The 23692-nt window shown below is 40.8% G+C and overlaps 1 protein-coding gene across 1 annotated transcript; it reads left to right on the top strand.

The window, feature by feature from the left end:
- The first annotated feature begins 55 nt into the window (after positions 1-55).
- On the top strand, positions 56-22977 carry LOC136878821 (tubulin alpha-1 chain). The gene is made up of 3 exons (XM_067152323.2): positions 56-214; positions 4486-4708; positions 21746-22977. The coding sequence occupies exons 1-3, from the start codon at positions 212-214 to the stop codon at positions 22870-22872; spliced, it is 1353 nt and encodes a 450-aa protein (XP_067008424.1). The 5' UTR covers positions 56-211; the 3' UTR covers positions 22873-22977.
- The last annotated feature ends 715 nt before the right edge of the window (positions 22978-23692 follow it).

Raw genomic sequence — 23692 nt, 5'->3', positions numbered from 1 at the left:
TCCAAGCGCGCGCATTCTATGACGTCACGTACAGTAGATGGTGTTTGACCAATCACGGAAGCTTCGTGACGGCGTGGGGTGGACCTCACGAGTCTTCGGTCTTGTGCGCCATTTATTGTTCGTTTGGAGAAGCGTCCTTGTTTGCGTTGTCCGAACGTAGCCTTTCACGAGTTTTCTGTTATACCGTTGATCATCTTTATATTTCATCAGAATGGTAAGTGTGACAATATACATTTATGATTATTTTTTATGCCACTCTTTGAAGAGTTAACTGGTTATTGTTAATTATTGACCAACGGTGAATACTGCGACGTTTGGAATATTTATAATTTTACGGTTATAGAAATCTCTTTTGTGAGTAGTGAGTCTGTAAGAGCACGAAACCTTATGATGAAACTAGTGTTAAAATTCCGGAGTGAAATTTTAAATTTGTATACTCCGCACCTCTTTTATTTATGCTACGCACAGTAGTGAGGGGTCCGTTCGATTTTTTTATCCAGGACATTTTTTTTCTTTGTTCCTTAACCATCTAATGTTATTCACTCAAAGATTATGTATTTCAAGTCATAAAGTTGAGAGTGTTTGCTAATGAACTTGTGACCCCAGCTCAAGCCTGTTTTGAATTGTAATCTTGCGCATGGGTCGGTCGGCATCCATTAGGTCGGACATAGCGAATTTCACAAGTATTTTTACTTGATCACTTTTGCCACACCTTTTATTTGTCTGTCCCACAATTTAAATTACTTGCTTAGACCAATTTTAGTTGGCGTGTCTTCTGAGCTCAAAGATTGCACCATCCAATCTTGTCACAATTATTTTAGATGTCTCCATGCTCCTGTTTCTTGGAACCGTGAATTAAATAACTATTCGCATGTTATATATATATATTAAAATGTGTTACCGTAGTAGTGTTAATCGTGCACCTATGTAGGTTTTGGATAAGACTAATTGCCATGCCCAGTCGATTTTGGATTGGTGGATATTATTTCAATGCATTCGGTAAATAAGGGTTTTTCGACGTGAAATGTGTAGTGAATTTTTTGTGTATTCTTGAAGAGGTCAGTTGACTTACAATGTTTTCCATCGAATAAACACTTTTCCCAAGCTCTCCTTTTGAAGGGTTTCTTAGTGTCATGGCCCTCTTTCTTTGCTTAGGGTATAGTGCGCATTGGTATCACCTAAATATCACTATAAAATTAGTCACAAATGGAACATAATTATTTTTACACATATCAAGTGAAAAATCCCTGGCAAATTAAGAAATATATGTTTTTTGGAGAATATTAATACGTACTTTACAAGTACATTTGGTGTTGCGCTCAAAGTGAAACACGTATGTCTTTTGTCTTACACTTAGAACAATTTCGTGTGTGATATCTGTGTTCACTGAAGTTCTTTGCTTTCGTTTCATTCTTCACTTGTCAATGACATCATTTCATGAATTGTATCGCGATATGCAATATTTAATAGGCGACAAAATGATATGGCCAATGTATATAAGAAAAATTCAGTGGACTAGTGATTTCGTTCGAACAGAAATAAAAATATTTATTGGTCCAGGGATCATGCTATTTTTTCTTTTGACCTCCATTTTGCTGTTTGTACTGGCCAAATATGAGAATCTACAGACATAGCACTCCCATTCCACGGTGCTAGCCCTGGACCTGAAGAAAGTAACAAAAGACGGCACCAGCAGCGTAGTACGACATAAACCAGTCCTGTCTACAAGCCTTAAGTATGTTTTCATATTTCTCAAATAACGACGGTATTTCTTAATTTGCCAGGGATTTTTCACTAGATATGTGTAAAAGCAATTATGTTCCATTTGTGACAAATTTTATAGTGATATTTGGGTGATACCTTTGCGCATCATACCCCTTTGCTTATGTTGCACATTGATATCCTGTATGATAATCTGTCAACTGTGAATTTAAGTACTGAATAATTTGGTGATTAAAAAACACAACTTTCCTTTGCCCATAGAATGTTAGGGATCAATCTTCCAATTGACTATTTAGCCAGGTGACACACGCAGATTGCGGCTGTAAATGCGCTAAAACATATTTTAGATAGATAAGGAATGTGTGAGCCCTGCCTTTGCAGGGCTCCACACGTAGGTCTGTGAAGACCCTTTGTGTCCCTTAGAAGGATTTGCCTAGTGCAGCCCTAGTGCACCTATAAAGGATACCAGTGTCCGGATGTTGGCATTCCTGAGGTCTTCCAGGCTCACCAATTGTGAGCCAAGATATCAATGTCTAGTGCTTGCAAGAGCCTCGCACTGACATAACACATGCGCGGAGGTCTCTTCATCCCTACCACATCTTCTACACATCGGATCCTGTCTAATTTTCATGCTGTGTAGGTGTCTCTGTAAGGTATTCTTGCCTTTCAACAGTCCAACTACCATTCGTATTCTGGTCCTATTCAGGACCTTTTTATAACTTTGGCTAGGCCCTTCGATAAGTTCACGTGCCTGCCTTGCTGTGGTTAGTCTGTTCCAAATGTCCAAGGGAGACTGGTTTGTCCACTGGGATATTACCAGTTTCACACTTCAGAGTGGCACTTTCAGAAAGGGCTCCTTTTGAGTCTTGTTTTGCTAGTTGGTCAGTTTCATTTTCTGATTCCTATGTGCCCAGGGACCCATAACAGGGTAACTGGGCTAAGTTCACACAGCTTATCTAACATCCTTTGGCACTCCCATACCATTTTGGATGTTCTAACTGTGCATAGTGCTTTTAATGCTGCCTGGCTGTCGCAAATGGTGAAGCATTTGTATGTCCAGGCATGTTCCATACATGTACAGCACAGGCCAGTATTGCATATGCTTCGGCCTGGAAAACAGGGAAGGGAGAGCCTCGTCTTCGGCCACCAGACCTTGGCGCCTGTGCCCGTCTCGGAGTCAAACAGATAATCTTGTATTAATGCTACTTATAACTGATAGAATCAAAACTTTCTTCTAGTAAAGTCTCTAGTACTCAGTGATGTGACATGACCATAGATGGTGCAATGTTAATCTTCCAATTGATGATTAGGCAGGTGGTCACTTATGATCCTGTGCAAAAATGACCTTAAATTAATGGAATAGGTAGCTATACTGTTCCCCAGCAGTTTGTGCTGCTAAATTATAAAAATGTACCGTATTTGAGTTTTCTGTTTGCCTAATTTGCTTATCTGTTTAAAGTGGCATAGGACTGATTCTTACTTTTGAGACCTGATGTTCAGTGCACTAAGTCTTCTAGTATGAGCTAGGTCAACGCCATTGACTTTCTGCGTTGGCTCGGACTATATGAAAGTTACTGGCGCGGAAATGGTTGCTACACTCTGCACGGCTGTACTTCTAAATTGACGTTTTGGCATATTTCGGCTCTGTCTGGTGGTTATGTGCTGAAGCATAGACATCCAACCAATCCCAGTCTGCCATTCATATCTATTTATTTCGGCAGAGCACGATCTCGAAACCCACTTGCCAACTCTAATATTTACATTCGCCACGTGATTAACCTAACTTGCTCAAAGTGTATGGTATTCGGTATGCTTCATGATCCTTTGCATTTTCCTTCAGTAATTAGTGTTTTTCTTATTGTTGGATTGGTTAGGTCTAGCTAGTGACAAGGCCATTCGACTTGCGGCGTTTGTGTGTTAAACTCCCCCGCGTTAGAGCTTCAAAGCGGCCCGCAGGCCTGTATTATCCTATGTGACTACACCGTTCTTCTGGATATGTTAGTTTGGCTGGCTGTACCACCATGCTTCTTGAAAAGTGTGCACTTTTATTTTCATTGAAGGTGGTAAATTGTGGCCACTGATCATGCAACCTCTGGGGGTGAAGAATTGGCGAAGCTATAGAAAGGACCACTCATGGTTTAGTAACACGAGTGACCGTTAGGTGGCGCACGCCAGTTCAGTCGCACTAGTAGCGCTGAGAGGGAGCGCCGAGAGGTACGACAATGCTGCCAACTGTTGGTTGCCCCATAATTACTTTTTTTCTTGCCGTGTGGACAATATGCGCCGCGGCCATAGTTAAGAGCCTCTCAAAGGGAGTGTGGCTCCCTTTCTCATGACAGAGCTTGGCCTGGATTTAAAATGATAGGTTACAGCTACTAAATTACATTTTTTCTTGCCGTGCGGGCAGTATGCTAATAAAATAATGCGAGGCCATTTCAAACTTCCCGGGCCGCTTCATAATTGTTTTTTCTGCAATGGTTGGTAACAAATTCTCGGCCTCATCCTAGGTGTCAGTGACGTCATCCTCTTACGTGAACCAATCACCGTTATAAGCGATGGAGTATGGCGTCTCACAGTATTTTTTATTATAAAAGTAAATACCGGTATACTAGGGGCGGGCGGGTTGGTCCCTGGCAAGCGTATTGAACACCTCTCTTCCTCGATCATTATAAGGTAAAATTGGAAGCATTTCAAATAACATTCTATGTAATAATCCTTGAGTTCTCCTTTCTAGATTTTTACCCATAATTTTCTTGTCTTTAGCGTGAGTGTATCTCTATCCATGTTGGGCAAGCTGGAGTTCAGATTGGTAATGCCTGCTGGGAGCTGTACTGTCTGGAACATGGCATACAACCTGATGGCCAGATGCCCTCTGATAAAACAATTGGGGGAGGAGATGACAGCTTTAACACCTTCTTCAGTGAAACTGGAGCAGGCAAACATGTTCCCAGAGCTGTCTTTGTTGACTTGGAACCTACTGTTGTGGGTAAGTTGATATACTAAGAAAGCTCATTAGGATTGAATAACTTTTAATTTCAGTTGTTTGTACACAGTTTTCCTGCATTACTAGTTAGTAAAATTATTGATGTGCATGTTTGCTTTTAAAAAAATTATTTCAGAAATAATTGGTGTAAAGTGGAAAGGGTGTGGAGTGAGATTCTTCCCCACCACCACATAACTGTTCCAACTCTTGAGAGGGGACAGTGAAGTAGATTAGAATTCTTGCAGGATAAATGCATGTAACTGTCACCTCACCCTCTCCTTACCACTTCTCTTGGAAGCAGCTGTGTGCATTGCTTTGACTAATGCCCTGCCTGCTGTTATATATAAGCAGCAAGACTTAGACATTACTGTATTTATTCCTATATCCACTGGACGCGTAATGTTTTGACTGAACATTTGCATGCATTTTTGAGTCGATGAAGAGCCGCACATCTAATTCGTGGGCTTGACTCAAGAATGTGCATCTGCAGTAACAAATGGCCAGTGCCAAGCATAGATCACTCATCCGTGTGGAGCTTGTTGGTAAAACTTTGTCATGGGAAAAGTTACACACCTTCATTCAAGCTAAAAGTGGTGAAATTTGCACAACGGAGCAGTGTGTTCAATGTTTTGTTCCATGAGAAACAAGTGGGACATTGGAGAAAGCAGCAAGGGGCATACTGCGGTCCAAAACAGGGCACGTTCCTGGATATTGAGGAATCGTTACTGGAATGGGCGCAAGAAATAGCGGGAACGGCAGTTTTTATCGGGAAATGTTACCATAAATGCCTGGGGTAATGGTGCGATCCCACAATACTCTAGGAAACTTATTCAGGGCAAGTCACGTGTGGGCTACTCTGTTGGGTCCGGTACACAAGCCGGCTATCTCCAGATCGGGTCTCAGAAATTTTTTAACCTAAAGGGCGAATTCTACTATGTCCAAAAGAGGAACTTAGATGCGAAAATTAAGAGTTTTTGCAATTTGTACGTAATTATTAAATGCCAATATGTGCCAAGCGCTACGGCTCTCTTGCCAGGGTAGCCATGTTGATGACGTCATAGTTCATCCCGTCAACCTCTGGAAGGTCAGCCATGATGAAACTATGACGTCATGAGGCAACATCTGACATTTAAATGTACATACAAACAAAACTAAGCATCCCATGGGTTACAGCAGAAAATGAGCACAGCAAATCACAGAATGCACACCTATGATAGAAAGGTACTGGGTAAAACTGTACATTCCGCATCCGAACGTTTATAACAGTATAAGGAAGGGAACACAATGCAAATAGCCGGCGTAAACACAACGCAAACAGCCGGCATACCTATGATATACATTCACCTCTAGGATAAACTTTACCTTCCGCAGCCCACCCGGTATATAACATTATACGGACGTGAAACGAATATACATTGTACGTGGAATTCCTTGTAGAGCAGGAATGTAGGCCTAGGGCCTCCCCGCCGCTTCGAAACAGTATAAGGAAGGGAACACCATGCAAATAGCCTGCATAAACGCCATGCAACCTGCCGGCATACCTATGATATACATTTACTTCCGGGCAAAACTTTACCTTCCGCAGCCCAATGGGCATAACATTATATGGACGTGGAATTCCCTTTCGAGGAGAGATGTAGGCCTAGGGCCGCTCTGCGGCTTCGACCCCGCTACAGTACATGGCACATGCACACAGTACCAATAGGATGTAGTGTGTTCTAACGGTACTCACCGATTAATACAGACGGTCCTTTTGGTATCCATTGCAGGTACGGCCGGCCATCGTCTACGAAGCCAGCTAGCATACGTTAATATAACAGCACTCACGAGGTTCGTTCCATCGCATGTTTCGACACAATAACACATCTACAACACACATACACCGCCACGGAATGTACGAATCAGTCCCGGGGTTAAGTACACGATATCGCACAATGTGTATATACGAGCCATTAAGGAAATAAATATCCGAAACGTGCATTGACAGTACCGGCACAGGTTTCACGACCACGTGGTAATGGCGACTGGAGTTCCCGCGAATCACCGCCCCTCCACCTTCGATCTACATATCGTCAGAGACGTACCAACCTCAGGAACCTAACCACTTGGCGATAGAGGACATGCCGTGACGACGTATGGAACGACTGCCTGTTTCAACAGCATTGAAGCAGAATGCACGACGTTCACATAATATAATAAGCAGCGTACTCACCTTCTACTCCTAACAGCACTACTTACCTGTTGATTGGCGACGAACGGACATCATATGATTATTGTTTCCCGAATAGTTTTAGGCCCACATCTCACCTCTACAAGGACTTCCAAGTAGGATTTGCATTATTTCCACTTCCTTATACTGTTATATACGTTGGGCTAGCGAATGTATAGTTTTACTTAAAGTAAATGTATATAATAGGTATGCATTCCCGAATAGTTGTACCTAAACTATTCACACGTTGTATACGCCATGATTATGCATTTTCTGCCATATTCCTTCATGTGCCATGGATATGTACATATTTCGATGCACTCACACACATCGGGACAGCTGGTGTTACGCCCCCTTCGTTACGCGCGGAGGGGTTGGCGGCCCTGTGTGACGTCACAGCTCCCGTCGCCATTACCAGGTGTACCACATGAGTTATCTATAGAGGAACAGGGGGGCGTGACATCATAATTATGACGTCACGATCATTTTTCTTGTCCACGGTGAAATGCTAAATAATTAAATTGGCGGCGCATGCGCAGAAGCAAAAATTCGGACTTAGTTTTCGGATATTAATTCCCTGTCTCTCTCTTACACCCTGTGACGTCAGGTATGACGTCATCATCCTTCCGTCACCAAGTAAACATGGTCGCCATGTGCTCTACCAGTCCTATACAGTGTCTTCTTCAGTGTTCTATAAGGCAGGTAATAATACAAAAACCTAGTATTTTCGCACCTCTACTCCTTCCTTGTACCCTAATGGACGTATTTAACAGCATATGTCGGCGCCTACGAGTGAACTGGCGATAGCCGGCTTGTGTACCGTAACCACTCTGTTTATGCAAGGTAATACCCTGCCAATGCAGCGGTTAACTTGAGTTTTTGCCAAACGAATGCTCTGATAAAGTTAGTTTCACAGGCATGTGATCAGGTGAGAGTTACAGCAGAACTTCAGTCTCCTCTCGCAGATCGGCAATGCTGGCAAAACCCTGTTTATTTCTACACGTCAAGGAACACTACTTTTTGTGAGAATTGAAGGGCAAGTGTTTTTTAATTGAAACTACCAGCAATTAAAATTTACATTGTATTGTGATGTTGGTCATTACTGGTAATAGCTGTAAACTTATTTAAATGCAAAACATTACTGAAGAACATCACATTCCTGACATATCTACGAGCCAAAAGTGAAGCTAGCCACGTTGCTTGCGATTTGTAAGTAGTGTTTTTTTAATTACGTGATACTGCATGATTAGGCTATAATGTATGTTTTCTTTCAAGTTTTTGAAGTGTAAACATGTAGTCGCTCTGAAAGTGAAAACACTGAAGTTTTGGTAAATTATGAATGGAATATGTCTCCATGTACAGTTTCAATCTTTCATTGTTTTTTGGACATTGGTGTGCAAGTTAAACTTTTGAGTTTATGCGATAAAATGTCCCGGGATAAGTTCATCACAGGTAACATTACTCATTTCATACAGTATGCATTGAAGGTGCTCAGATATGTCGACTTCATGTCTGTAGATTTACTGGCACATTAAAGAACTCCTGCAGAGCTAAATTCTGGCACCTCTGCATCTCAAAAAAACCGTTCTTGGAACGTTTAGCTGATTACATTATTTGCAACAAAAAAAACACCAAACCAAACCCCATGGCACTACAGCCCACGAAGGGCCGTGGCCTACCAAGCAACTGCTGCTCAGCCCGAAGGCCTGCAGATTACGAGGTGTCGTGTGGTCAGCACAACGAATCCTCTCGGACGTTATTCTGTGCTTTTGAGACCGGGGCCGCTATCTCCCTGTCAGATAGCTCCTCAATTTTAATCACGTATTTTTCAAATTATTTCTATTCTGAAAACAGCAACATATAAAACTTTAATCTGGTGTCATTTAAAATAACCAAACCAAAACCCGTGGTACATTCCTGTCCACATTCCTGATTTAGATGGGAGTCCAGATTTTACAGTTTTTCCCGCCTTTCGATTATTATATTTCTCCCTATTTCAGCTTTATACGCCAGTGGTCAGAATTCCTTCGCTCATTGGCTGCTTTCAAATTAAATATTGAAGTTCATTAATACAAGAAATACTTGCGAATGTGCATTGTTTTTGGAAACCTGTTTATCTTGACGCGCATATAGATTGTCCGTGTCTCGTTCTCGTGTGCTATGTTCATGTTCGCTCACACCAGTCTAGTCAATTCTAGAGACTAGTGGCTAGATTTGGAGTCTTTTTTAGTAATTTAGTGGAATAATTTCAAAGAATGCGTCTAGTGACATTTCTAGAGATTTTAGGAGCCATTTGGAGACAATTCTGGCGAGTTTTAATTTATTTCTCTATAAAAATAACATTGCGCTCGCATAATCGCGCTGGCACGTGCTGCAATATTGTATGCATTTGCTAAGTAATGACAAGCAAGTGCATGACTTATTCATGCATGTGGAGCATGAGTTCGTACTGTTTCCGGAAGACTTCTATCATCTTGCTCACATACTCCCTGCAACAGTTGGGTTTTGAGACAATGTGTTAAAATATATTGTAGTACTCTTGTATTGCAAAAGACTTGTATAATAAGCAGTTTGAGAAATTGAATCTGGATTCCTCCAGGTTTTTCCTAATTTTCATATCTAAATCTCTTGACTTTGTCTTGTAAAGTTGGCAGGTATGTAATGGCCCGGAAGGGCCATGGTCTACCAAGTGACTGCTCCTTAGCCTGAAGGCCTGCTGATTACGAGATGTCATGTGGTCAGCACGACAGATCCTCTTGGCCGTTACTCTTGGCTTTCTAGACTGGGGCCGGTGTCTGTCGGATAGCCCCTCAATCTGAATCACGTAGGGTGAGTTGACCTCGAACCAGCCCTCAGATGCACGTAAACATCTCTGACCTGGCCAGGAATTGGGCCTAGGGCCTCCTGGTAAGAGCAGGCACGCTACCCCTACACCGTGGGGCTGGTGGCGTTTAAAATATCTACAATAACGTTCATTCCTAAGGTTTTGTTTGTTAATTTTTTTATTTTGTTCTCTCTAGCGTATCTAGAGAGATTTATCAGGTTTAGAAGCGGTTATACGTTTACTGGAATCAATGTGAGCGTCCGATATACCTAAATCTCGTGATTGATCGTAACCATTACATCTACAAGTTTAACCTTACCAATATAAATGGTACGTTTCGCTGGTCTTGGTGCCAGATTTTCTTCTGTGCTCCACTACTGTGTAATAAGAAATGCTCATGGTTTAGTACACTTGGGCCGATGACCTTTGATGTTAGGCCCCTTAAAACAAGCATCAGGTTTAGTACACTTGGGCCCATCAAATGAAGAATCTACAGTAGTAAATGTGATTTAGTGGTTCAGATGAAGCGAAGGATCAAACTGGTTATTATAGGGGTAAGCAAATGATTTATCTTTTGTCACCTATACTCTTCGCCGCCTTGCTTCTAGATTGATGTTTTGGCTGATTTTGGCTCTGGTGGTTCGTTATGCGCGGAAACTGATATCCATGCAATCCCAAGCTGCCATTCATATTGACTTATATCGGCAGAGTGCGATCTCAAAACATAGTTGCCAACTCTAATATTCACGTTAACCATGGGGTTAAACTGTCTCGCTTAGTATATACGGTATTCGGTGCGGGGCGTGGTTTTTCGCGTATTTCTCCAGTGTTTTGTTTTTCATGTTTGTCTTTATCTGTCTACTACTGTACAGTATAGTGTAGTTTACAGTTTAGCATAAGTTAGTATCAAAAGATGACATTAAGTGAGACGGCAAAGTTGCTCTTGCTATACCCTGTTTGAATTGCAAGTTAATTAGTTGAAAGTGCTAATCTATGTTAACAGAGTTACATATTTAAGTGCCTTTTTCTTTAAAAAGTAATCACCATGTCTGTAAAGGAAGTAGCTAAGATGATGGCTTTCGAAGATTGCGTAAGACTTTCATGCTTGCCTAGACTCGGCAGTCAGTGCCGCCAACAACCTAACGTGCTCAAAGCGCTTGGTGGTGAGTTCCAGTCTCAAAGTTTAAAGAGGAGTTGAAGGCTCTGGATGATCTGCTCCAGAAACAAGGCGTGATAGATGAGGCCGAACAGTAGTCGCCAGAACTGCCTTTTATTGCAGGATGTCTCGGAACAGCTGTCCGAGGACGTCTACATCAAAATGCTGGACACACTAAAAAACTTCCCGTAGAACTTTCTTTCTCTCTAAGTTCACGAGTTCATCCAACTCCCTGCAATGTTTAACTGTACCATCGTGGATATTTGAGATTTAGTTCCAGCTTCTCTCAAAACAAGTGCGTCCATCCAGCCTTTCTGGAGTCCACATAAATCCCTTGCCTGATTAAGGATATGTTTTCTCACACTTGTGAGGGACTCAGCATGAGCCCACTGCCCTTCAAAGCTTGCTTTATGCCCCACACTCGATCACGGTATTGAAGGAACTTAATGATAGGTCTATTTCCCTGCGAGACCACTTCAGCAGAAGTTCGATTTCCGCAGCCTTGCCTGCGGCAGCAATCCACATCCAAGAAAATTAACACCTTGAACCTCCTTTGAGAGCAACAGTTACAGCAGAGCTTTGATCTCCATGGCTCTTAAATCGACTATCTGGCGTCTTGCTAAAATCTCACATAGGTACCATGTACGAACTATTTTTGGAACATCAATTAAGATTAGGCAACTCCTGCGATCAACTAAGGATAGTTTGCCTAAATTGCAACAACCTGGTATCTACAGAGTTCCCTGTACTTGTGGCAAGGTTTATATTAGGCAGACTTCAAGAACGGTATGTACTCGCATCAAAGAACATACCAGATGTATGACTCAACCAACCTGATAAATCAGCTGTTGCTGATCATGCCTTAACACCTGGTCATTATGTTTTGTTCCAAGAAGTGGATGTTCTTGCCTGTATATAAAGCAATATCGCCCAAGAATTATCAGGGAGGCGGTTGAAATACATGAACGCCGAGATAATTTCAACCGCGATACAGGCTACAACCTCACTGAATCATGGCTACCTATTATCAGAACCATTAGAGAGTAATGCTTTACTGTTGCCATTCGTTGTCTCTATCTGAGGCTAAAATGCCGTCCCGTTTACATCTTAGGGCACCATTTCAGTTTCCGTGTTGCTTTCTCCTAGCAACCTGTTATGCGTCGTTTCTGTCTCCTGATGAAGAAAGGCTAAGTTCATTTCGAAACTGGTTGAGTGTGTCTTTATAATTACACGTCATAAGCCCAAAAATATACCTTATGAATAGTTACACAGGCTGTGAAAGTCTAAATTATAATGTTATTGTTTTTACATCCCACTAACTACTCTCACGGTTTCTGGAGACGCCTAGGTGCCGGGATTTTTTCCCGCAGGTGTTCTTTTACGTGCCAGTAAATCTACTTCACGAGGCTGACGTATTTGAGCACCTTCAAATACCACAAGACTGAGCCAGGATCGAATCCCCAAGTTGGGGTCAGCTCAACCGTCTGAGGAAAATAGTTTCTACAATACAGTACATGCTGTAATTTGAAATGCCCATTATTTAGCAGTTGCATTAATAAAATACTGTATAAAATTATAGTAGGCTAGTTAAGAACCCGTAGAGGAGAAAATGACTAAAACTAGGTTAAAACTTGTCACTTAAAACTGCTAAAATACGGTAACGGGTTACACTAGTCTTTCAGATACTGCGGCCGCCTAGAACTTGCTGTACGCTACGTCGAGCAACACTCCGCTACTACGCCCATTGATGTGATGTTTGAGATTCTGGTTTAACACTGAACCTTCGAGTAGGTCCCAATCACTACGCAAACGAAACTAACAGACTTTCTAAAGATGGACGTGCAGTGATTGATGGTTTATGATGTGTAATTATGTTTACATTAAGTTATTCTAGTAAAATATGACTAATAAAATGCAAGTAAGTCTTCATTCTATAATGTTCTTTCATTTCAATAAGAACTTTTTTAAATAATTGAATATTTCAGTTCGGATTAATCAGACTTTCGGATTAATGGGGCTCTAGTGTATACATATTTCATTTTTGTGATATTTTGCCAAATTGTTGATGATTCATTCGTTCCCGTATTTTCCGTTTTCTCGTGTTGTACTTTTTTCTGCGGTCCCTCCAAAAAACAGAAAATAAGTCACCCAGTTGAAAGGTAGAATGGGAGACAACAAAGGGTCACCTTACATTATATACGTATATCCCAGTAGGGAATAGACTGTCCTCAGACTTTGCTGATAATCCTACGTTTAAACCATCAGATTACAAAATTACATTAAAAGAAAATGGCTGAAACCTTTCCCTCAAACTACCTGCAGGCACTGTCACATGCTTAGGTCAATTTTGCCATTACCTTGTATCACTGGATGTTCAAGCAGGGAGAGTCCCTGCCTCCCTAGGCCTCTTCGCATGTTGCACTACCAAGAACTGGAGCTATTCAGACAAGATAGGTGCCCTGCTTTTATAGTTCTGTAGAAGCAGCTTCCGGATTAAATTGGAACTACACTTTGCTGATAGGCTGAATTCCCACACACACCCCCAGGATTGATAGACTGGAGAACATATTTACAAGCATCTGATAGGTAGATTACAATAGAGGAACCATCCGAAGTGTTGACAACTTCGGTGCACTAAAAAATCAATCTTCAAAGATAAGGTTTACCAACCCCCAAAATAAATATTACTCTGTCCATCAGTGTTTTTCGCTAAGAAATTGATTGTAGAGCCATCTAACCATAAAAGAAGCAAAACGAGAGTTTAAAAGTTCAATTCTGTTGGCATGGATGGCTGTAGTTTAAATATCCGGAGAAGGTGTACCCCTGGTGTACAATATTCAAGGGTGTCCTTTTATGCCAGAAAAAATTCATAAAGAAATGCTAATGAATTTAAAGAAAACAAGCACAATCGCAATGCAGTTCAGCTATATGCATACCTTCCAATCATTTGATTTACCTGGAAACTTTGTTTTTAACTCCTTTTCCGATTTATTCTTACTTCCTATTTTTGACTAATATAACCTCCAGTCAGGTCATTAATCTTACCGTATGATAACAGGTTAATTTTTATGTGCTTGTGTAATTTATGCAATCTCATTTCCAAGCGTATTTATTTCGCAAGTGTATTGTCAGTCGCCATCGTGTTTCTCGCTCACCACAGCAGCATGTTTACAGCTCGGAATTCAGGGCTGAAATCGTCCTGCAAGTAGGAGGCTAGCGCGCGCTAGCGAATCGGTTATTTGAGACGAAAGAATAAGTTTTTGCTTGGATCACACTGTTAACATTGTTTCTGCGTGTAGTTTCGATGGAGTTGTAGGCTGCATGTTTTTTCTTGCGGTTCTGTGCTTTCCCCCTCCCCCATCCGTCAGTCGTATGCTAATATGTATGAGACACATTGATCTGTTTTTTATATGGTATTTTTGTGTTTTTCTGTGCATTTGTGTTCGCTCTTACTTTATAATTTTAATGAGTTGCATGTATTTCAGGGAGTTATGTCGGTGACAGATTCTAGTATTTTCTCTTCACATTATGGCCAACAAACGTTACCTCAAAGTGTTCAGAGATACCTATAAAATTAAATTTCTGTTAAGACTTTTCTGCAAGGGACTGCCAAAATAAAGGTGTTAAGCGAGAAAACGTACTACTGAATATACGAATAAAAACTATCCATCAGGGATATGGAAACACCAGATGAGATTTTCTGACATGAAGGCTTTTTACGTCGTTTATTCGCGGGTACAATGAAAACTATACTACCCTTTCTTGATAAGAGGAAAGTACTAAAAGGTGTGAAAAACACAACAAATAAAATAACAAATAAAATAAGTTCACTGAAAGGTTTGAAAAACACCAAGCAAATATGAAAACATGTGCATGGGGGCTAATTCAAAATTTGCAAGTCTTGTTGCAGATCACTCTTTCTAAAACAAATCTTCAAAGAGGCCTTTTATTTCGGAGCAGGTGTTCTAAAACATCATTTTCTGGTCACACTGAGGCAGTGAATTGAAGGTTATACTCAGCCATGTGCGACTGCGGTCTGCGGCGGAATGACTTTGGCTGCCATTTTTAAAAGCTTCGACCAAGTCTAATTGAAGTTGAAACTCGAGGGTGCGAGTTCAACATTCGCAACCTCTCTGTGCGGTTTAAGATGCGGGTGCCAGTCCACTTTCCGAAAGATTTTAATGTTGCCTTTGTTAGAAAAGAATTTAGCTTTTTCCATATCCATACCTAGGCTATCACAAGACAAATATGCACCATGCTTGTCAATTTCTCACGATTATGTTCCTAATCCAGATATATGCTACCGTATCATGCTACTAATATTGACTACACTTCACTGTGCCACTCAACACGGAATAAATTTCCGACTTCTGAATGGAATACGAAATACAAGCACAAATACTCGCTGTGGTATTCAGTTATGCTGCTAACCAGCAAGCAAAATTAAACTTGGCTGAGGCTTGCTCCCCTAACATGCAACTTATCCTGTGACGTTCTGAAATTTAAGGCCTTTCTCTGTGAACATGTCGGACTCGGTTACACATGCGGCAGCTGTAGTACAGTTAGAAGGGACCCCCCTCCCCTGTTTTAATGACGGATGTTATTATGCCCTTAGAAAATTCCTATATTTATCAGTGCAATATTCTTCTGTTAAGCGGCCCTTACACGATCAATATTATTGACAATATCAGTATTGTCAATACAGTCGCTTACTCCTGTCAATATCACCGTCAATATCGCCATACCCTACACGGTCAATATTATTGTCAATAATTGTATCAATAAATGTGCTCAGTACGTTTGTTTCCACCATTCGGACTATTGAAATAGTGTCTTTTCAAGTAATTTTTGTGGCGTTGTGTGTTTTGAAAACATGGACGATCGATAAAAAGGTTGTGTAGCCATAAATATGGCTATGGATGGTATTCGTCAACTTCAGCGAAATCGGTGGACCGAGCTCGATAGCTGCAGTCGCTTAAGTGCGGCCAGTATCCAGTAATACCAATATAAATCACAGTATCCAGTATTCGGGAGATAGCGGGTTCGAACCTCACTGCCGGCAGCCCTTAAGATGGTTTTCCGTGGTTTCCCACTTTCACACCAGGCAAATGCTGGGGCTGTACCTTAATTAAGGCCACGGCCGCTTCCTTTCCCCTCCTAGCACTTCCCTGTCCCATCCTCGCCATAAAACGTATGTGTCGGTGCGACGTAAACCCAGTAGAAAAAAAGGAATCGGTGGATGACAGAGTGGTTGAAGAAACGTGAAGAATATTCTCATTTGAGGCTGCTGACAGAAATCATATTGGCAGATTATTTCAGAATGAAAGAAAGGATGTTCATAAAATTATTACAGATGGTAGAACCACTCTCAAGAAAGCAAAATAATAATAATAATAATCATATGGCCTCGGCTACCCTGTGCAGACATTTCGATTTGACGCTATCTGCTCGTCAATTTCGATGTTCTGTTTTACTAGATGGCAGACTGAATAAACCAAAACTCTCTTGGGTGTCTGAGATTTAATTAATTTTGTCGGATAAACACCAAATGTGTCACCAGAGATCTTTTACATACCGACATCGTACGGCATGAAGTGTCGAATGGACTTTCTTCCGCCCTTAAAAATCCGACTACCTCTGCCAGGTTTGAACCGGCTATCTTGGGATCCAGAGGCCGACGCTCTACCACTGATCCACAGAGGCAGCTTCGAAAAAGGCAGAACACAAACATGAGGGATTTCATCCCTGTTAATGAAAGATTAGCCTTAACCATCAGGTACTTACCTACTGGAAGAAATTTTGAAGATTTAAGGTTCTGTCATGTCGCCTGCATCTATTGAGGCTATAACTGACATGTGTGAAACTCTTGTTCATGTCTTAAGATGTCTTGAATATATTTTCCAGACACCTTCCAACTTACCTAAGTACTGTATGAGTCTGCCATCGCACACAACCTCTTCACACCTGTATGAAATTAGGCCTAGTTAGCATGGCAGCAGAAGTAGGGAAATGCATATTGAATAATTGAAAACAAAATATATTAATTAGGTATTGATTAAACAGAAAGGAAAAAGAAATAAGGCAATCAAAATTTAAAATCCTCAATCTCCGAAGGTGTTGAAAAAAGTCCGTTCGTTCGTAATCTGTTTACCCTCCAGGGTCGGTTTTTACCTCGGACTCAGCGAGGGATCCCACCTCTACCACGTCAAGGGCAGTATCCTGGAGCCTCAGACTCTGGGTAGAGGGATACAACTGGGGAGGATGGCAGTACCTCGTCCAGGCGGCCTCACCTGCTATGCTGAATAGGGGCCTTGCGGGGGGAGGGGAGGATCGGAAGGGATAGAAAGAGGGAAGGAAGCGGCCGTGGCCTTAAGTTAGGTACCATTCCGGCATTTGCCTGGAGAAGTGGGAACTACGGAAAACCACTTCCAGGATGGCTGAGGTGGGAATTGAACCCACCTCTGTTGACCTCCCAAGGCTGAGTGGACCCCGTTCCACCCCTCGTACCACTTTTCAAATTTTGTGGCAGAGCCGGGAATCGAACCCGGGCCTCCGGGGGTGGCAGCTAATCACACTAACCACTGCACCAAAGAGGCGGCGGGTTGAAAAATGTTACCACTGATAAATCCTGATGTTTGTTGTTGATTAGTGGGTTATCACTGAGTAGAAGAATAATTAAATGTGCAGAAGGATGAAGTGCTGTCACTGCTTGTTCTCGGACGTGTAGTAATCTGAGGGCTTAGACATTGACATACTTCATTTATTTCTACGGAGTTGCGATGGAGAGTGCTTAAGCTTGCTTCAAAAAGCACGTCATTTACTGCTTTCTCAGCAAGTTGTCCCTGCTTGGCATCCAAAGTGAGCAGTTTTTCTCCCCAAGTTTTGCGATAGTCGGTATGTTGCTGTCAGGGTTCGAGTCTACCGCTTCAAAGTCTTCAGACATCGTCTCAAGGTCACTCGTATAATCCATAATACTCCGCACAAAGATCACTTCCGTTCCCTACGAAAGCACGGCAACAAATGAGTATTGACAATAATAACGTCCTCCCCTAGACGATCAATAATATTGACAATATCCCTCCCACTTTTAAATATTGACGCCCTGAGATCAGAAAATCTGGATTTCATCAATATCGCTTCAATACCTACCGTCAATACTCTTTTTTTCACCTTACATGATCAATATTATTGATCGTGTAAGGGCCGCTTTACACTGAGATGAGAACCTTTTCTCTAATTCATCTGTTATGGGCAAATTCGGGAGTATTAGTTTTATCCGTTATCAGTATTCACACACTACTCCAGAGTTTATTTTGAACGCGATCGATAATCTTCCATATCAGTTCCTTGCTACACTTGAGCAAGTCTATCTTGAGCGAGCCAGAACTCTCCTCACAACTCTGGTCTAAACAGTAAGAGAACGTGTTTTTGCAATAAGTCCAATGACAGCAGTTGTTAACTCTTAGAAATAAAGGCTGAAGTAAACGATTGCTTGATTTTAATACAATGTACCAAAGTAAAACGAGAATGTGATGCTTCTCCTTTTCAAGATACAGCAGTGTGCAAAACTAATTTCAGGGTTTAGGTTATGTACTTTTGTGTCCTGTTTAATTTTGGAAAGGATGTTTCCATGTGAATTTATAATGCAAAGATTATCCTTGTTCTACATGGGGCTTGAAATATGTTTGCACAAACCTCTAGAATGATATTACACTTTTTAAGAAGAAACTGAATATGCACGTTCAGACTAATAGAATTAGAAAATGTGTGCTAATGAGTAAGCTGATGCATTAAAAGCATCTGTGAAAATTTTTAAACAAGCAGATTGCTGTTAATTATCTTTCGTTACTTTGTTTTTCCTTTGATGTAATGTACTTCTTATAGAACACTGACAGATGTTTTGGGTCTTTATCCTCTTGTAAGGTGAACCCTTTGGTTTAAGGTTCTTATAACATAATAATTTTCCATAAAAAGTTGGGAAAGGTACCAAGCTTGCACAAAACAGTGCAATCTGCATGGTATTGTATGAAGTATGCAGTGGTTGTGCTGCCCTTCCATACATCCTGTTTTCATCTTACCTTGTACAAAATGTCCCCAGTGTTCAGCTGTAGGTGAAATGCACTGCTGGGCCAACTTTTTTCCTTCTGTTAACTTTCTTCCAATCTTCATGTGTCCAATTCATATCTTTTCTTGGCCATTCTTTTTATTTATAGGTTTCATAAGGGGTTTCCTTGCTGCCTCACATCCTTTTAAGCCTGCTTTAATCAGTCTCCTTTTTACTGTTGCAAAAGTTGTTTATTGTTAATTTCTACTGATTCTGCGTGAATTTGTAACTGTTTTAAACCCATTTCTCTTGCTAGTAGTTCTGATTAATTTATCAATTTTTAGTCTTTACGAGGTCGTGATGATGTCTGGCAGTGAAGGGTGTATTGCACTCCCCTTACAGACACTACATTGTTATAAAATTTGGTGAGTTGATAAAAAACCTGTTTGTGAGTGCTACAGTTGCTGCTGTTTGAGGCCATAATGACTTTGCACACTGTCACTAAGGAACTGAAATTCAGGAACCAAGTGTATCTTGGCAATGCTTGACGAACACTCCAGTCCTTAACCCCAATGCATCCGTAAGCGGACTGGTACGCGCTCGAGCGCCTGGGCCAGGACTCCGTAAGCGGACTGGTACGCCGGAGTGCAAGGTCGCATATTAGACATTTGTGACATCTGTAGGCTTTTTCTGGAAACATTTCTACTGGAAATCGGTTCTTGGTGTCTCATAGTGTCCCCAGAGTGCTTTGGTATGCAACTTTGGCAAAGAGAATTGATTGAAATATCGATCGAGAAATCTGTATTCTGTTGTTGACAAGATGGCTGACTGAGAAGGAAGTTGCTTGCTCGCGCGAAATGCTCAGTAATAGCGAAATTCAAAGCATATTTGATGTTTTAGGCTCTGATTTCAGCAGTATTCGTGAGGAAGAAGTTATTAGTGATCCTGTGCATGAATGAAAACGAAATATATCACCAGAGATCTTTCGCGTAGTAATATCGTACGACATGGAATGCCGAATGAACTTTCTCCCCCCCCTCAAGATCCGATTGCGACTGCCGGATTTGAACCTACAATCTTGGTACCTGGATGTGAACACTTTACCACTGATCCTCAGGCTTAATAATAATAATAATAATAATAATAATAATAAACAGAGAGAGACATACGGCTGTAAGTTCGTATTTGGGATATAGGTTCGAATCTCTTCATTCACTTACTCGTGATTTGTTTCCCATTAATTCCTTATTTCCACATCAGGCAAATGTTAGGCTCATGTATAATTAAGGCCATAACACACACTAAAGAACTTCTGAGGTGAGATAAGGTAATGAAAAATTTAAGATTTCAAAGGGATTTTTTGTGTTATATTTCTGTATTCTGTTTTTGGTGTCATGAGCAATAGTGTGGAATTTCTCAATAATATACAACAGGTCCCGTGATAATACGCGCAGTCGATCACCCACTATACTGTTTTAACCGAAAGCTTGCAACACCCAGGTTGCATACTAAAAAGTTGGCGGATTCCTAGCAATGTCAGAGCAAAGGGCGGGTGGATGCATATGGGTTAAAACACATGGGACAGAGGTGCTTCAAATGGGCCTTCAGTGTGCTGACCTGGCTGATATGCAGCGTAGTCTAACACTTCAGAGTACTATCTCCCTCATTCTACCAGATAAGCGTTCAGACCTAGTCATCTTTTTTGGGGTTGCAGTCTTTCATAGTGTTGTTCTTACCTTTATTTCAGTTTTATTAACTACACATTTATTCTTTTGGCTATCTTTTTGTATGTTTTGAGCTTTTAAGTTGAATAAAATACAGGGTTTTTTTCAAAGGTAGCTCTTTATTTTAATTTTTAATCTATTTTTCAAATTTTATAGGAAAATATAGCATTGCACATTACAGCCACTGGTTATCTTACATTCATAATAGTTGCTTTAAGAAGTTGTAGTCAGTAACTAAATTTTTATCTATTATTTCGTTTTGCTTCATATTGTAGTCAGTGGCCGATAACCCTTTAAACTAGCAGTCTTTTTAATGCAGCCTTAGGTTTTTATGTATACTTCGTTTCATTGAAGTCTGTCTGCCGTTGTAAAATATTTGGAACATGCTACACCTGTTTTATAAAGTTTGAAATTTCTTTCCAGCTATTCTCATTTTCTAGGATGTGAATAGTTCGGGAGACTCTTCAGAATGAGGAAATAGATGAAAAGCTATCTTGTTTCAACCAAATGCATAATGCTGATGTATCTTGCAACAATCCTTTCACCAAGTTACTTACAACATGCTGTATTTTGGTGCAAACAAGCTTCCTTTTGTGATGGCTAGTAGAAGTGATGACAGCATGTTGGACACTATCTCATGTTTTCTTTATAGAAAAGTTTTCTTTATTCTAGGCCTCTGAATTGCTCCTGTTCTGTAGAGGAAGTTCAAATAATGGTTAAGAAAGTTCTTGTATATAAAAACGTCTATGCAGCAGGGGTAGAATATTGATAATCCAATATTTTGTGGCGAATCTTCTTCAGAAGACTTGAGGCTTAGCTCTGCTGAAGTGAAATGATTTAATGGAGTGTAATAGACTTTGTTAGTGAGAAAGATTGTTGTTCCATCTCGTTAAATGGTGTTCTCATGCTGAAGGATTAATCTTCATGGGATAAACTCGCATATTCCAAATTTAGATTGGTGAACACATTTTCAGGAATTTTTATATTGGTGGTTCAGCTTTTTCTGTGACATTTAAAGCAAATTTTGCATTTATTACAAGCATTTCTGTGTGGGTAATAATTTTACATTTATGCTTGTTGCAGATGAAGTTCGCACTGGGACTTATCGTCAACTGTTTCATCCAGAACAGCTTATCACAGGCAAGGAGGATGCTGCCAATAACTACGCCAGAGGTCATTACACTATTGGAAAGGAAATTGTTGACATAGTCTTGGATCGCCTGAGGAAGCTTGCTGATCAGTGCACGGGTCTTCAGGGTTTCCTAATTTTCCATTCTTTTGGAGGTGGCACTGGTTCTGGCTTCACATCTCTTCTTATGGAGAGGTTATCTGTGGACTATGGAAAAAAGAGCAAACTGGAATTTGCCATATATCCAGCTCCTCAAGTATCTACTGCTGTTGTTGAACCATATAATTCCATCTTGACAACACACACTACACTGGAGCACTCAGACTGTGCATTCATGGTAGACAATGAGGCTATATATGACATCTGCCGACGTAACTTGGACATTGAACGCCCCACTTACACAAATTTGAATAGGCTTATTGGCCAGATTGTCTCTTCTATAACGGCTTCTCTTCGGTTTGATGGTGCACTCAATGTAGATTTGACTGAATTCCAAACCAATCTAGTACCTTATCCCAGGATTCATTTCCCATTGGTTACTTATGCTCCTGTAATCTCTGCAGAAAAAGCCTATCATGAGCAACTGTCAGTTGCAGAAATTACAAACTCCTGCTTTGAACCTGCAAACCAGATGGTGAAGTGTGATCCCCGTCATGGAAAATATATGGCCTGCTGCATGTTGTATCGTGGAGATGTTGTCCCCAAGGATGTGAATGCTGCTATTGCTACCATCAAAACTAAACGTACCATTCAGTTTGTGGACTGGTGTCCTACAGGTTTCAAGGTGGGTATCAACTACCAACCCCCTACTGTGGTCCCAGGGGGTGATTTGGCCAAGGTGCAGCGTGCTGTATGCATGTTGTCTAATACCACTGCCATTGCCGAGGCCTGGGCTCGTCTGGATCACAAGTTTGACTTGATGTATGCCAAGCGAGCTTTTGTTCACTGGTATGTAGGAGAAGGTATGGAAGAAGGAGAGTTCTCAGAGGCTCGTGAGGATTTGGCTGCCCTGGAGAAAGATTATGAAGAAGTTGGCATGGATTCCGTTGAAGGAGAAGGTGAAGGAGCTGAAGAATACTAAATGTTAAGATGCTCAATGTATAATATTGAACAAATTATTTACGTGCTCTTGTGAAAACAAAAAAAAAACTCTTGCAAGTCATTAAAATAACATTTGCAAGTACAACTGTCTTCATTTTTTTGTCAGTGTTATCCTATTTTTATAATGCATGTTGCCTTCAGACATAATGGTCATATCTTGTAGACATAGAACCATGAAGAGAAGTGACCTTTTTGCTTTCTATTATCAATAAACTAAGCTGTTGTAGGTAATGCCTCATTAGAATACAGTACTGTAAGTTAAGAACAGTTGTATTGATGGTGAAAAAGTTCATACTGGTTCCATAAGAGGTTTATATGTTGATGCAATCATTGGCTGTCAAATTTAGTCATGTATGGAAAAGGGGGATAACATTGTTGTAAAGACAATTTTATTGTCCTGAGCACAGATCTCCTTGACATGCTGATAAAAATATGAAAGCTGTATGAATAGTTGGCTTGCTTAAAAATTTAGAATGGGTAGGAACTTTAAAAAAAATATATAGTTAATTTATACGTTGGCTGAAGTGAAGGGTAGGGGGAGGTCTAGACGGAAGCACTTAATGCGCAATTTAGTCTACTTCAGATGCAGTTTTTCTGGTGAATGTTTTGGTTTTCTGTGGCGTCTGCTTAGTTGGAATAACACAACTGTAGTAATAAGGAAACATAAGATGGTGGTAAATTTTTCACTGACAGACCCAAAGAGAGGAAGAATCAGAATGTTACACAATTGGTGCCATGAAAGATATGCTGATAATTTGTACAATTGAAGTCTCGAAATAACAGACTTGTAAAATTCTTAT

The sequence above is a fragment of the Anabrus simplex genome, chromosome 8, assembly GCF_040414725.1.
Source record: "Anabrus simplex isolate iqAnaSimp1 chromosome 8, ASM4041472v1, whole genome shotgun sequence".
In the NCBI taxonomy this organism is placed as follows: domain Eukaryota; kingdom Metazoa; phylum Arthropoda; class Insecta; order Orthoptera; family Tettigoniidae; genus Anabrus; species Anabrus simplex.
This window is presented reverse-complemented; position numbering and strand designations above follow the sequence as displayed.